The sequence below is a fragment of the Sciurus carolinensis genome, unplaced genomic scaffold (genome assembly GCF_902686445.1).
Source record: "Sciurus carolinensis unplaced genomic scaffold, mSciCar1.2, whole genome shotgun sequence".
Taxonomy (NCBI): domain Eukaryota; kingdom Metazoa; phylum Chordata; class Mammalia; order Rodentia; family Sciuridae; genus Sciurus; species Sciurus carolinensis.
In genome coordinates, this window is record NW_025920117.1 from 464,600 (window position 1) to 481,491 (window position 16,892).

The 16,892-nt window shown below is 35.8% G+C and overlaps 1 protein-coding gene and 1 pseudogene across 1 annotated transcript; both read right to left on the reverse strand.

The window, feature by feature from the left end:
• Positions 1–2,130: 2,130 nt before the first annotated feature.
• Positions 2,131–6,456, reverse strand: LOC124973592 (TOG array regulator of axonemal microtubules protein 1-like). Its single transcript, XM_047537447.1, is given in 5 exon segments — positions 2,131–3,425; positions 3,428–4,651; positions 4,654–4,687; positions 4,689–5,756; positions 5,758–6,456. Coding segments are annotated over 5 exon segments (4,320 nt in total).
• A 5,743-nt stretch (positions 6,457–12,199) lies between these two features.
• LOC124973593 (tripartite motif-containing protein 44-like) lies at positions 12,200–12,952 on the reverse strand (annotated as a pseudogene).
• Between the last annotated feature and the right edge of the window lie 3,940 nt (positions 12,953–16,892).

The window sequence follows — 16,892 nt, forward strand, 5'->3', positions numbered from 1 at the left end:
AAACATCCAAAACATTGATCCACCCTTCTTGTACTCAATGTGCACATTACTTCTGGTGTATCCCTTGCCCAGTTTGTTAGGATATTTTAAACAGTGGAGCAATATGCTACCCCAAAGCAGCCTGATCCACTACTGAAGAAAGTTTAAGTGGCAAAAAATTATCCTTACAGTCAGTCAAAGATTTTTTCTAATCCCCATCCACTGCTCCTAATTCTGCCTTCTCACAAACAAGAATATCACTAATCTATCTATGTCAGGGGTCCCAAGACCACTTCCAGTTTCAATGATTTGCTAGAACACAAAGGATTCAAAATATAGTCACCCTCTTTGCTAAGATTTATTACACTGAACAACACAATCCAAAATCAGCAAAGGAAAAAGTCACAGGGGGTGAAGCTCAGAGGAAACCAGCTGCAGGCTTCCAGAGTCTTCTCCCAGCAGAATCACACAGGAATGCTTAATTCCTCCAGCAATGAGTTATAGCAACATATGTGAGATGTTACCAACCAGAAAAGATCATTAGAGACTTAGTGTCCTGGATTCTGACTCAGGGCTGGGATTTCAGGAGGGCACCACTGCAACTGGCTATTTAATTTGCTTTTTAAGACTGCATTCCTAATGGGTTTGGGGTTGAACCACAGACAAAACTTCAATACTATCACATTGTATTAATAATCCTATTAATAATCTTTCATTTGCTGAAGAATAATGCTCATACCTACCAAGATGTTTTGAATTGTAATTGTATCTGGCTCAGGTTGACTATTCTAATTTTGTATCTTGTGAAGATTAGTGAGGGCTCCAGAGCCAATTCAAATGTTGGTACTATATAGTAGTAATGATGTCAGCAAATTAGCTTAAATTCTGTGTGCCTCAATTCCCTAATCTGTAAAATTTTGGAAAAGTATTTGTATCTATTTCAGCATTAAACAATAAAACAAATTATATAAAACAAGAGAAGTCTTGTATGGTGTGTGGCACATTTTAATTATATAATAAACATTATTATTATAAATAATGTAACTATTGACAATAATGTTAGGATCAAGGGCAAAGTGCTAGTGTACTTCTCTCAGAGACAACACAAGTCAAATATTTTGAGACTATCAATTTAATCATATCTTTAATCAGTTTATTTATTTATTTATTTATTTATTTATTTTACAGAAATAAATCCTTTTATTTTATAACATTCCTTTTCTTTTTTAAAGATGCATACCGTACTGGTAAGCCCAAGAATTCTGAGAAAAACTATAGGAGACCTGGCACAACTGGGCAGCAAAATAACACCTTTATAAATGTCAGGACATACAGAAATAAAATTTAGTGTTTGCACACAAAAATAGGGAGGTTACATTCAGCACGTTTTCTTAAATGTGTATTTAAATGTTTAATATTTTCTAAAACTTTGGTCATCATGCTTTATTATAACTTGTTAAATTTCACAATTATGCAGATGATTAAATCCAAAAGGTAAACAAATATATTACATTAACACAGCAGCAATAGCAAGCTAATACTGCATAAACATATTAGCAGACTGATTCAGAAAAACATTTTTCACAAATAGTACATAAAAGTTAGTTTGTGACAACATAGTTCAATGACTTTTCTTCCATGTCATAAAATAAGGCTGAGTAATGAGACATAGCAGAACATGATTACATAAGAAAAAGTATATTTTTAATTATAAATCTAATTGTACATATAGGACAACACACTGCGGTTTCAAATGAGCAGAACTTTTCTCAAAAATATTAAAATGGCATTCATTCCACATGCCACAGATTTCATGAATATTGGGTTATATTAATTATTTTAGTTTTCTAAAATTAAAATAACCTTGTAATGGGCACAAGTGGTAGGGTTGATATAGGACAGATGTGTACTCACAGACTGCAAATAAAAATAGTCATTGACTTAATTTACTGGATGTGAAGTTCAGGTACTCAGAATGTAACTTTAGATATGCAGTGCTGGGGATTGAACCCAGGGCCCTGTGTTTGTGATGCAAGCACCCTACCAACTGAGCTATATTCCCAGCCCTAGAATGTAACTTTAAAAAAGTTTCATCTGTCATCACATAAATGGTTTTTGTTCATCATATCACATTTCATCAAAGATTCATAATTAATTTAAAACCATCATATCTAGCAATTCCTCTAAACTCTTTTTGATATGTGGTGGTTGGGATGCAGCCTGATTTAAGAGATTCTCACCCATCTGTGCAAAAAGTGCTTTTGATAATTTACCTGTGGCCACTCGAATATTTCCTCCAGCTCCAGGCAGAGAGCCACTGTGTGTCATGTTTCCTAAAAGGTGCCATAAAACAACCAACACTTTCTGTTCTGTGGCGTGAGGCTTCCTTTGATAAAGTTCCATAACAATATCAGCAAGCTTTTCTGTCATATCTTGCTTTGCCTTTCCATTTAAAAATTGAGCTTTTTCTACAAATGGTTGTAGAAGCAAGTAATTATCTACATGCCGACTTAGTGCCTGAATAACGTTTGTTGCAGCAGCATAGATGCCTGGATTCTTGGAATTCAGATTATTATCCACTATTGCTGGAATTAGCATGTTGATTATAGGAGACAAGTTGTCACTAAGTAAAGGAATCATTTTGTGCATTGTTTCTATAGCCACCAGATTTACTTTACTATTGGAATCATGAAGTCGGGATTTAAAAGCATCAAAGATCTTCACAATATATCCAACAACAAGTTCTTGATTATTTTCAGCATCTGATAAAAGTTGTTTAATCCCATTAATACGATCACGAAAGTCCTTTGCATTTAATAAACTTGTTATAACTTTAACGCACTCTGCACTTTCTAAGGAATTACGAGGAACTGATTTTCTGGAGACTTCACGAACTTCAGTTACCTCTCTTTCAGCTGAACTGAAAGCATCTCTAGAAACAGATGATGATCTTGCATTTCCAACACTACCAGTGTGAGATCGCCTTCCTTTTGCTGAAGGAGTATCTAGCGGTACCTCTCCTAAACCCTTTTGTCGTAAGTTTTTAACAGATTCCTTAATATAAGGCAAATCTTTAGATGGAACATATTTTTCAAGCATTTTCTCAAAGTTAGGATGACACATCATGAGGAAAAGCATCTTTCGACCATAATACCTGGTTTCTTGTGAGCTGTCTTGAGCAAACTTGGCAGCAGCTGGTAACAAACGTTCAGCCATATCTTTTGTTCCAGATAAAATACGTTCTGGTTCCACAAATTCTACTACATCTGATAAATGCTGGGCCGTACATCTTCTTACTGCAATGTGTAAATGGCTTTGTCCTCCATTGATAAGAGAAATAACTGCACGTGTAGGAGTTACATTATTAACCATAGCTCTCAATGCTTTGTCCACATCTTCTCTTATAAATGTACTTGATTCTCCAGCTTTGTGCAACAAAACTTTTCTGTAGTATCTAGTTCTTGATCCATATTCTTTTTCAGATAAGTGAAAAGATCACTTAAATAAACCACAGCAGCACAAGAAACTCCAGAGCGTAAATTTTTCACCTCTTGAACTACAGCAAAATTGGTTTCATGCAACTTTGTGTTCAATATCTTGGAATGAAAAGCAGCTAAGCATCTAATAAAATTCAGTCCCTCAATTTTCTTCTCCCAATCCTCATTGGCTAAAAGCCTTAGGGCTTCTGTGAGGGCTATTTCTGGTTTGGAAAATGGCCGTAGTTCTGATGAATCCATTATTTCTGGACTATGAGTAACAGAAGGCATCCTTTCTTTATACTGTGGAATAGCTCCAGGAGATGCTTCAGTTTCAGATGCTATTTTCTCAGTTCCTATATGTTTCATTCATTCCCAGGGATTCTGGTCCTTCTTTTCACAATCTTCAATGTCAAAAAGGTCTTTTTCTTCTTTTCTCTTTGGTCTCATTTTGTCATAAGTAGATTTTGAAATAGAAACTTTAGTATCTTTGTCATTTTCAATATCAAGATATGATGGAATACTTTGTTGGACTGCTCTTCCATATATCCCTGATGGTGGTTCAATACTTTGTTTAATTGAAAATGTATCCCCATTTTCCACAGAAGATATTACTGGCTGGCTGCAGGTTGCTGGAGCTGAATTTGGACTTCCAAATACACCTTTTCCAACAACTACTACTGAATCTTCTGATAAGTTATTTGTGGATGTGAAGTCAAAAGTGGAAATTTGCTGTAAATTTGCTGATGACCTTGAAAATCCTGCACTGGGGCTTTGTTCAGCAATATGAGAGATTTTATTCTTTGCAGAAGAAAGTCTTGTTGGACAAGGCTTTGATCCAAATGTTGGATATATGTCTAACATTATTCTCTTTCCATGGAGAGTTGTAGACAGAGAAGAAGTCAATGATTCTTGGCTGTAAACTCCACTTTCACTGTAAGAGCTGATGTTTGGAGAGGAAGATCGAGATGGGGACTCCATGTTCAAATCAAGCTTCATTGCAGAATCAGGACTTTCAATATCAGAAGTGCTACCACTCAATTTTGCTCTTTTCTTAGCTTCACTATTATGAAGAGACCTAAGAGAGTTCTGCATCTCTTCTTGATCCAAATCTTTATCCCTGAAATTTAATTCTGAAAGATCAATTGTAAGACTATCTTTCTCATTCTTCCAGATATCATCAGGTTCCTTTTTTTGTGTCCCACTGTGCTTAAATCAGCTTTATTGGGCAAAAATGTTTATTCCTCTTGGTATAGGAGGGACAGGCTTTGTCCCATTTAGGCCTCTTCGAGAAGATGGTGATCTCACCAAGGCAGGTATAAGTTGAACTGGAGTAGATATTTCTTGAGAATTTTCTCCTGTAGGGTCAGATGGTTTTTGGCTGATGAGTTTTTTCTGTGGACTTGGCTTTGATAGTCCTTCAAAGGTTTTAAGAGGCCAGGAATTTGAGAAATTAACAGAATTATCTTGATACCTCTTCGGAGATACAGTAAGAGGAGATGTGTGCTTAGGACTAGTTCGAGGTGATGAGAGAGGATAGGATGGAAGGATGAAGCCTCCTGGATTTGGATTTGGACCAGGACCAGAGTATGATGAAGTACGCTCTGTTTGACTACTGAATGTTTGCTGGGTCTTACTGCCAATATTTAGGCTAACATATACTTTATCTGGATGACTGTTATTTGTCCCCAGGAACTGTAAGTCAGAATCCACACTGTCAGTTTTACCACATATCTGTGAAAATCCAAGTTGTCCACATTTCCCAGGAAGGTTTGTCTGATGAGTCCCAGTAGTACCAGCTGCACATACAGGAAGGGAATCTGGGTTAAAATCCCGACTATTCTAAAACAAGTTTCTTGATACTCTTTTTCTGTTAAAACATAAATCATCATTGACTAGCATTCCTTGGGAGGGCTTTAATTTTGGAGATGGGATGAGGTCATATGGTGAAAACTGCTCTATATCCTTGGAGTTGGAGGCCTGGTTTTCTCCCAGAACTCCAGGCTGCTCATTTTCCCATGGTAATTTATTTTTTCCTTTTCCTGCACTTAATACCCTCTGGGTACAGACAGTTGGACTGTAAGATCCATACATTTGTATGCTATCCCTGGTGTGATCACCACAGAGACAGTGCGCACTCTGAGTTCTGTTACCAGCCAAAAGCCAGTCTGTATCTGCTCCCTGTGCCAAATGGTTTGACCTACCCTGAGCAGAAGATGGCATGAGTATTGCATATTCCACAAATCCTTGTTCTGTTAGCCTTGGTAGGGTTTTTCTAGCCAATCTGGCCTGCACAGCATTTCAACACTTCATCTCCATTATCTTGCAGTTCAATAGTATCTACAGCTTTAAAAAGGATGCTGGTTTTACCTGAGCCCATTGATGATGCCAACACAGCAAAGGCTTCTAGAGCTGCTTGGCGTACCCTGCATTTGCTATCTACAAGAGCTGGGGCAAGATCAAAAGACAGTTTGGGTAATTCGAAATCCTCACTGGGATAAGTCAGGAGGGAGCAGATGCAGATGTTCACCACCTCCTCTCTTACTCTGGAATGCTTATGTTTAAGATGTTCCAAGAGTAAACAAAGCACCTGTTGAGGACCTACTTCTTTCATTAGCTTGAGGAAGATTTTCATGTATTCCTGTTTGATCACCAACTTGTTGTCTGCTAGTACTTTGACAGAAGCTGCTATAACTGGTTCTAAGAATTGTTGGACCTGCTCTCCAAGGCGAATGACTAGTAAATGCAGGACCTGAAGAGTGCTATGGACCACTTTGAAGTTAGAATCATCTAACAAATTATACAACAAGCTAATGAAACCAACAAGACTAGAATGAGGGGTAGAGCTAGGGTTAAATTTTCCCAGCACCTGCTTTAGTTCTTCAACAGCCTGAGTCCGGTTCTTATAGTCTTCCTGATCCAATAATCTTGAATGCAGCTCCTGAGGAATAATCCCAAATTTGAGATTGCTATCTTTAATCAGTTTATATTTAAAGTCCATCATAAAAATCTTCAAGATGATAAGTTAAATATTCATAATTATCAATTTTTAGTTATGTTAAGAAATTATGATCTCTAAACTTAGCCATTTATCATTTATCAAATACTGGTGTGAAGAAAAATCAAGATAGATTATACTGGTTTAAAATATGTATCTCAGCTGGGCAGGCATGGTCGCCCACATCTGTAATCTCAGTGGCTTGAGAGGCTGAGGCAGAAGGATCAGGAGTTCCAAGCCAGTCTCAGCAAAATCAACATGCTAAGTGACCCTTTCTGACCCTCTCTGTAAATAAAATACAAAATAAGACTGGGGATATGGTTCAGTGGTCAAGTGCTCCTGAGTTCAATCCCCAGTACCAAAAAAAAAAAGTATCTCTATCACAGAAGTCAATTTCGACTGTTCAAGAAATTCCTTTATCAGAAGGTTGGCAGAATAGGAGATAAATACATTACTGAGTATTGCCTCAAAAATAGCAATATGATGAAAATGAAATGTTAAAATGATAATCAGCCAGGTATGGTGGTGCAGGCCTGAAATCCCAATGGATCCAGAGATTGAGGGAAGAGGATTGGGAGTTCATAGACACTAAGCTACTCAGTGAGACACTGTCTCTAAATAAAATACAAAATAGGTTTTGGGATGTGGCTCAGTGGTTGAGTGCCCCTGAGTTCAATCCCCAGTAACCCCCCCAAAAAATATTAACCAAAGTACAATGGGAAAAAGAAGCATTTTAGACTCCTTTTCTTTTATTAATAAGGAAAATCAAAGATATACTAATTAAAAAGTCTACTGAAGAACAAATATGTATAGCACTTGTCATCTGCAATCAGAAGAACTAAAATTCAGAGGTAAAATGTAACATCTGGAATATTAAATTTAGTGGTAGTAGGAAGTATCAAAATATGTTTTATTACCAAACTTGAAAAACTCATAACTGACCTCTAAAAATAAAAACAAATGACAAGGAAAGATAAATCGGTGATTGGTCTATATGTCTAGGGCATGTAAAATTTATGCTTATTAATATAGTCATGTTCCTAAATCAAGGGATGAAGGATTACATCCAAACAAATGACTGTTATGCAGCTTCTAACAAGCACACATTTTCAGTTCATTACATATATGACACAATCCTTGAACCTTATACACTTTATCCATTCTAACTGCGCCTTAGAGGAGGGTACCACAGGAGGGTCTCCTCTTAGGAGCACAGCTGCACAAGTGTTCAGATCTCTACAGCAAGCTAACTTTGGGACTTTGGGCAAGTTATTAAATTCTTCTAAATCTGTCTCCTCACTTATAAAATAGAAATAATATCTCATAGGCATTTGGAGAGGATGAATTAGAATAGATTGTATGACACAAAAAATAAATTTAGTTTAAACTATTTTAAAGTTACAGTTCTGTAGCATTAAGCACAGTCACACTGTTGTGCATCCATTACCACGGGTGTGTTGGAAGTACTCAAGACTGAGTGCACAGAACCTGCACAGTGAATGACTGCTAAAATAATGCTAATTAGTGTTATCTTATTCCATCTTGGATCTGTGTAAATTATTTAGCCCTAAACAGAAACCAAAGCTTAGTTATTTCCACTGAAATACTCATATTCTGAGAAACTCTGGTTTCAATTGTTAAGCAATAAACTATATTTCCAGCTTTCAAATTCTTCATTTAAGTGAGTGAAATAAACATAAAAATATTAGAAGTCAACACATTGAGCTTACAAATGCTTATCACTGTTCTAAGAATATTACAGGTATAATCCTTCTAGGAGGTATATACAGCATCATTCACATTTTACAGCTGAGTACAAAGAGATTAAGAAATTTACATGAACTCACCAGTTAATAAATGACAAGGCCCAGAACTGCATTCAAACAGCTGAGTTCTAGTTCTGTGCTCTTAAACATTCTGCCATACTGCCTCTAGGCATATACCACCCACGTGATTATGAAAGGATACCAGATGTTAAGGTTGACAAAGATCTTAAGTTTTTCAGAAACTTTAATATCCATTATTTCATCATCCTAGAGACAATGAAAAGCAATTACTCCCACTTTACAGATGAAAAAAAATAAGTAATTTGCTCAAGGTCAACAGAAACATATAGGAGAGACCTGGATCTTAGCTTGGCCATGTAATAGCTGTGTGATTCTCTAATTTCCTTCAGTCAATTATGATAGAGAGAAACCAATAACATCTCTTGCAAGAAGCAAAGAAGTACATGGAAAGCACCTAGCATAGAGTTTTGTGTAGAAAGGGCTCAACAAATATTAATCCCCCTTTTCTCTTATTTAAGAGGGTTTTGAGGTATAAGCTATTTTCTTAATAATTCTAAACTATCATCTTTACACTTGCTTTCTTGTACAATTGTAAACTATAGTTTTCAAAGGTTGCATGACATGTGAATTTTTAACAAATTAGATGCAAAAGTAGGTTTGAGAATCCAGTTGTCTTTTTTATTAAAGCAGACATTAAAGAAATTTGCAAAAATGTAATGTCACTCTTCTCACTAAAGAGAATATCAATAGGCAACTGTTCACTATTTTTTGTTTTAGAAAATAATTATTTTTCATAAAGATGTTAAGTTAACATATAATAAATTTGTTATTGCTATTTTTAATGAGTTAAAAAACTTTTAAATTTCTCCACTTTGATTTCTGAAATGGTAAAATTTGATAGATATAATACAAAGGCTCTGTGGGAGGTTGAAATAATTTATATGTTTGTATATATATACATACAATTTTGATATAATTTATATGTAGTAAAGTACATACACTTTTATGATATACCTCAAACTAGGACTAAAAAAGCACCTTCTTGATCTGATGAAAAATGTTTATTAAAAACTGTAAAATATATCACACTTATTTGTGAAATTTAAATTATCCCTAGATAAGGAACAAAGCCCAAATATCTAATATTACACCTATTCATCTTTGTACTGAAGATGATATCCAGAACAGTGAGGCAACAAAAATCGAATAGCAGGTATTATGATTGGAAAGAAACAAAAACTGTCTATCTTTCCAGATAATACGATCACATGTGTAGAAAAATTCTACAAATAAATCATTAGAATATGTAAGAGAATTTAGCAGATAGTTTAACAAAAAAACCACTATGAAAAAGTTCGTCAAATTCATATACATAATTAGAAAACAAAAATGAAAAACATTTTTATGATACCATAAAATTATGAAATATCTAAAAATAAACTTCATAATGTAAAGAATCAGGAAAAAGATTATAAAATATTATTATTTTTTTTTGTGGTGCTGGGGATCGAACCCAGGGCCTTGTGCTTGCAAGGCAAGCACTCTACCGACTGAGCTATCTCCACAGCCCATAAAATATTATTTTGAGGCAATAAAACCTAAAGAAATGGATCAGAATACTTCTTATTGTAACAGTATTAATTCTCCCTGTATTGGTTTACAAATTCAATACAATATTCAAAATATAACCCCAAAATCTTGAAAAAAGTTTTTACAGTACTATTTACAAACTGTAAAGAATAAGGCTGGCTGAGATACTCTGGTAGAAGAACAAAGTATAAGGACCTGCTCTACCAGATATTAAAAGCTATGGTTAACTGAGAAAACATCTTGTTCACAAAGGAATATACTACAAAAGTATAGAGAAGAGTCAAGAAACATGCTCACAATGCTTGATAGATAACAGATGGCACAGCAGATCAGTATATAGAGGGCTTTTTTTTTTTTTTTCAGACAAGGTCCAGTTAAATTGCCCTTCCTGGCCTTGAACTTACAAATCTCTTGCCTCAGCCTTGGAAGTCACTGGTATTACAGGTATGTACCACCATCCCTGGCCAAAGGTGTTCTTTTCAATAAATGCTGCTATATCAACTGCTTATCTGTATGGGGACAAAATGAAATCAACCCCTACTTCCACTTAACAAAAATTGACACTAAGTGGAATAAGATCAAAACAAGCTCAAACCATAAACAAAAAGAATTGATAAATCTTAGCAAGTTAAAATCATCGTCCAAGGAACAATTTTTTTATTAAAAAAAAACAATGAGAAGATATTGAAAACCCATATAAAACAACAGAGAAATAAAAAACAAATATGTGGAAAACTCCTGTAAATTAATGAGAAAATAAAGATACATAATCTAATAGAAAATGTGCAAAATGTGAGAACTTTATACCTACAATGTAATAAATAGTCCAAAGCTCCAAAAATGTTCAGCTATGACAATAAGTCAATAAGTAATTTATGGAATATTCATAAAATGTATTTCAATACAATAATGAAAATGATCCACACTCAATGGATGAATATCACAAACATTTTAAAAAGAAGCAAAACTCAAAAGAATGCATAATAAAAAACAATACCAATAGCATGAAGTTCAAGTAAATTTTGGAATGCATACATACCTGGTGAAAGTATAAAGATAAGCAAGGAAACTACCCCACATTCAGGATAATGTGTACCTATGGGGGACAGAGATGGTTGTAATTGGAAAAGGACATGAGTGGTGTCAATATTGCTAGTAATATTCTACTTCTTACCTGGGTGGCGGTTATATCACTTTTGCTCCATAATTGTTACTGTGCATGTTTTTACACACTTTCTGAATGTGTGCATTACAATAATAAGAAGAATAAGAAAGGAAAAATCTTAATACATGGGATCTTCATTATCAAAATATATGTTTTCCAGCTAGGTGCAATGACATATGCCTGCAATCCTAGAGACTTGGGAGGCTGAGGGAGGAGGATTACAAGTTAGAGGCCTGCCACAGCAACTTAGCAAAACCCTCAGCAAATTGGCAAGGCTCTGTCTCAAAATAAAAAATAAAAAATAAAAAATTGTGGGTGTGGCTCAGTGGTAAAGCTCCCCTGGGTACAATTCCCAGTACCAAAACAATTTTTGATACCCCAATGCCAGCAACTGTAAGTCTTAGGGAGCAAAAATCATCATACAATGACAACATGTACTAATATACTTATCACTAAATACTGATCACACAAACTTCTCAACTTGATTAACAACAAGTTTTTCTTGCTTGTTGTAAGCATTCATAATACAAATACATCTGTAAATTCATTCCTTCAACAAACATTTACTCAATTCTACTACTTGCCAAACACTGTTCTTAGGCAAGATTCAAGATAAGCAAAAGCCCAGACAGAGAACCTGAGAACCTTCATTTCTACCCCAATTTGGCCTTTGACCTCTACTTTCCTACCAAGATTCACACACAATGAATCAGGAAGCAGCAATCCAAAGCACACAGTTATTAGGAAAATCACTACCCTAGGGAGTCTTCCTTGCAGAGGAATCACCGCTTGGAAACATTTGACAAAATCATGGTTTCCTGTTTCTAAGTAGGCAGATATCCCCTTACCAAGAACTCTCAGTCAAGTCGCTAGTTTTAATAATGATGATGCTTTGGAGACTGGCCAAAGTGGGGTCATAAACTTTCAGGGGATGCTTTGCCTGGGATCCAGAGACCAGAGGCATGTGATTTTTCAGAAATTATACAGTAGATTTTGTATGTACTGTATTTTTTTCTCAGATTAAAGTTCATACCTTCATGTGATTCTCACAGTTGTTCAACCAAGAAGGACGAATAAAACCAGCTCCCAACAAGTTGAAGAGTCTAGCTTTTGAAGTACAAATCCATGTAGTTACTAGGTCATCTCAATTGAAACCCAGCAGTCCTGACCCTAGGCCTCAGCTCTCAATGCCCAATATTTACTCTTAGTTCCTTAAAGGCTTCTTTAGAGTGGAGAGCTGGTGGTCCTGGTGAATACTAATACCTGGACAAAGATGAGTTGACTGTCTTACTGGCAATAGGTGCTCAAATTAAGCCCATGGTCTGGACACTTTCTCTTGATCACTCTCTCTGCTTTAATTTCTATTTCTGGGTCAGATTTGCTTTCTGCCTCAGTTTCTCCTGCAGCCTCAGCCTCTCCTGGTTGTCTTCCTCTGCCTAGTTTTCTTGCTCCTCCTCCATTTCCTTCTTACTGTCCTCTTCACTGTCTTCCTCTGACTTGCTCTCTCTGTCTGCCTTACTTTCTACCTCCCCCTCCTGCTCCACCCTGGCCCAACCTCTCCCTTCCTGGTCCCTCCTTCTGGGTCTGGAGGTCTAAGCCTCGGCACCATGGATGCGCCCGGCCAGACAGTGAGGAGGAACTTCTGCTCATACATCTCAGCGTGGCAGCGCCAGGAGCAGAAGCCACATTTGCTGTACCCTTCCTTGGCTGGAGCCTCCTATGGTTCTCACTTCCCACATGTGCTGTCCTGAGGCAGCTCCTCAAAGACCAGGTGGGTGCTATGCCACTTCCAGGCCTCAAGGCATGTGGGCCCCTTGCTTCCTGTCCCCTGGTGCAATTCCCTCCATGGGAGTCCCCGCCCGGCTGGGCAGCGTGGTCCTGGAGCATGGAGCACAGGTCCTTCCGTGTGCTCTGCCTGTGTGTTTCTTGTGGGGCTTGAAGACAGGGCCTGGTGCATGCTAAGCATGTGCTCTAACCTTGAGTTGAACCTCAGCCCTATGTCTAGCTTTTTTCTCTCAGCATGTTTGCAAGACTCATCTGTGTTTTTCTATGCACTAGTAGTTTATTTTTTATTGCTGATAATGATCCATTGTATGACTATATCACAAAATGTTTTGTTTTTCTGTTGATGGATATTTGTATTTTGTTCAATTTTTAGCTATCAGGAATAATGCTGCCTGTTCACAGGGCAGTGAACTAATTTTTCTTGAGCATGTGGCTGTAATCTTGGGTTGGTGTATGTTATGGTTTTATAAGGAACTAAAAAATAATGTGCATGAGAGTTCCAGTTTCTTCATATCTTCAGCAACAGTAAGTTGATAATGACCATTTAAATTTATTAACCATTTTGCTGAACATCTGTCTGTGGTTTTAAAATGCATTTTTGGTAGTGTTTTGAACACCATTTGGAATGTATGTTGGTCATTAGAATGTCTTTTGTGAAATGCTTGTTCAAGTCTTGTGCTCGTTTTAACATTGAAATGTCTTTCACTTATTGATTTGTAAGGTTTCTTTGACTATTCTCTATACAGATACTGTATTAGTTGATAGATGATGTATTTACAACCTTAATGATATCTTTGATAATGAGGTAGATGTTCAAGATTTTAGTTAGCTCTGATTTATCAATTTTCTGTTTTGGTTTAATGCATTGTTTAAAATAAGATACCTTTACCTATCCCAACCCAATGTCAGGAAAATATTCTATGTTTTCCTTTACAAGTTTGATTGTTTTAGCTTTTGAATATAGGTGTAGAATAAACCTAAAGAACAAATTTCTGTGTATAGCTTGAGTTAAGGATAAAGGTTTATTATTTTCCTTGCATGTCTCATTTCCACCACATTTTAGAAGATCATCTTCCCCTGTATAATTGCAGAGGTAATTTTAGATATAAATCAAGAAAAGATAGAGTAATCCCCTTCCTTACTGTGCTTTTGATTTCTACAAAACACCTACTCAAAGGAACAAGCACAGTAGCAACAGAATATTAGAGATTGAAAAGGGCTGGTTATTTTGAGAAAATGATTTGTGTCTTTTTCTTAAAGCAAGCTCATTCTAAAACAGCAGAAAAAGACTGAACCACATTTAGACATGAGCAAGTAAGCAAGCCCAAGACCTAGGAAGGTGCTGGTCACTGTATCCTATTGGGTAAAGAGAAAGCAAAAGGGAACTTTTATTTCAGAGAGTCAGTCTTATAAAGTTCCTACATTTTGAATCAAACTTTTTGTATTTTCAAGTCTCACTGCTGTCACTAAATGACTGACTGGCTGCCTGTGGGTTAGTCAAGGATTTTCATGGATCTAGATTTCCTCACCTAGAGGTGAGGAAAATCAGATATTTGGACTAGATGACATTTAAAGTTCCTCCAACCTCTAAAATTTTGTGATCTTTTCCTAGACCAAGAATTCTTTCTTTTTTAGTGCTTTTCCTTTGGTTCAGCAAATATTTATTGAGGCCCTATTTAATTCACATACTGTGACACAAAGACCCATGTTATGTGATTTAATTTATAAGAACTGTTCAAAATACACAAATTCACAGAGATGAAAGGTAGATGAGTTGTTTCTGGGGGATGAGAGTAGATGACAGGGTGATGACTAATGGGCCTACAGTTTCTTTTAGGAGTGACACAAATGTTCTGGAATTTGATAGTGGTGATGGTATAATGGCAAAGAATGAAATAGATACATACAACATTGCCCTTATTTTATCTCGGTGAATGTACTTTATGTACTAATGGTATATGGTTAGTACATAAAGACAACTGTGGTAGAGTATATTTTGCAATGGGCACACAATCTGGATTTGATTGCATTGATAGTGGGATTTTTTGGTGGTACAGGTGATTGAATTCAGGGACAGTCAACTAGCAGATTTTGTATGCAGATGACTTCTCTGTTGGTGACAGGGTACATTGAAATTGTTGAGTATTGTTGAATTGGGGTCTATCTGAGACTGAATATTAAGAAGTATTTGTTTCATGGAATTAGCTGCACTGACATTTTGGCACCAATATTTACTATTATTATAACTTCCTCTTGGATTGTTCCCTTTACCAGTATGTAATGACATTCCTGTCTCCTCTCACTAATTTTGGCTTGACAATCTGCTTTGTTAGACATGATAATAGCTTTCCTCCACTTGTTTTTTTTTTTTTGACTCCATTTTAATGACATATCTTTTTCTATCCTTTTACTTCCAGTGCATGTCTGTGTCTGTTAGATGAGTTTCTTGTAGACAGTTAATTGTTCAATCTTTGTTTTGAATCTATTCTGCCAATCTGATTCTTTTAATTGGAGAGTTGAGAACCTTTATATTCAGAGTTATTATGGAGAGGAGTTTAATGATTTCTGTCAATTTGGTTTGTTGTATGTGTTTAACTCAGTCTTAATTTTCATTTCTTACATGCATTTCTTGTGAGCTTCATCTATTTGAGGGCCCTAGGGTTCTATTTTTTAAGTTTCCTCTGTGCACACTGCTGTAGTGCCATTATACTGTATATTTTTTTTGCTTGTTTATCATTATCTTGGACAGTTTCAATTTCTACTTTGAATCTGAATGATAGTTTTTCTGGATATAGAAATCTTGACTGGTAATTGCTTCCTTCAGAGCTTGGATCATCTCATTCTAAACCCTAGCTTTTAGAGTCTGAGGTAAAAAATTACTACATGAGCTTTATTGGTTTGCCACTAAGTGTGATCTAATACTTTTTCTCTTGCAGCCTTTAATATTCTATTCTTATTCCTCAGTTAGCCATTTTGATGATTGTGTGTCCTTGAGAGTTCTTTTGTCATCTTATCTATTGGAGTTCTATATGCCTTCTGAATATGACTGTCCATCTGATTCATAAGGTTCAAAAATTTTTCTGCCATTGTTTCACTGAAAAGGTTCTTCATGCCATTGATCTGTATCTCCATGCCTTCTTTAAGCCCAGTGACTCTTATGTTTGGTCTCTTACTTTTGTTCAAGAGTTCTTGTGTTTTATGATCAGGGTCTTTTATATTTTATTTTTCTTTGCTGTTTACTGAGGATTCCACTTCATATGTACCTTGTCTTTGAGGCCTGAAATTCAGTTTTCTGTTTATTCTAATCTGTTGGTGACACTATCAAATGAATTATTTGATTTATTATGCCTTACTTTCTGATTGTTTTTAAAGAAAATTCCGTCTTTATTCTCGGTTTTAAATTTCATTTTATTGGTTCTCCTCAGTTATACATGACAGTAGAATTGCATTCTGATAAAATTATATAAACATAGGATGTAACTTATTCTAATTAGGACCCCATTTTTGATTATGGGTACAATAGTGGGGTTCACTTAGGTATTTTCATAAGTGTACATAGGAAAATTATGTTAGATTTATTCTATTCTTTGTCCTATTCCTATCCCCCCTTCCTTTTATTTCCCCTTTGTCTAATTTGTCTCTTTATTAAAATATTTTTGCATTTCCCATGTTTTCTGTCTTAGTTTGTTTCTTAGATCTTCCTTTAGTTCATTGATCATTTTAGCCATCAATTTTCTGAATTCTTTATCCAGTATTTTCTCTGTTGTATTGTGTCTGGGTCATCAGATAAAATGGCATGGACTATTGAAGATATTTTATTTGGATCCTCTTGCAAAGCCTACTGAACTTCTGGGATTACAGGTGTGAACCACTGAGCCTGGTACTGAATTTTTAATGTAAGCACTCAGAGATAAACTTTCCTCTTAGAACTGCCTTCATAGTGTTCCAGAGCTTCTGATGTGTTGCATCCTGATTCTTTTTTTCTTCTCAATATTATTTGTTTCTCTCCTGATTTCTTTTAGAACCCCTTCATTGTTCAAATTGTATTGTTCAATCTCCATGTTTTATATAGTTTCTGTTATTTTTGGTGTTGATTTCTAATTTCATTTTTA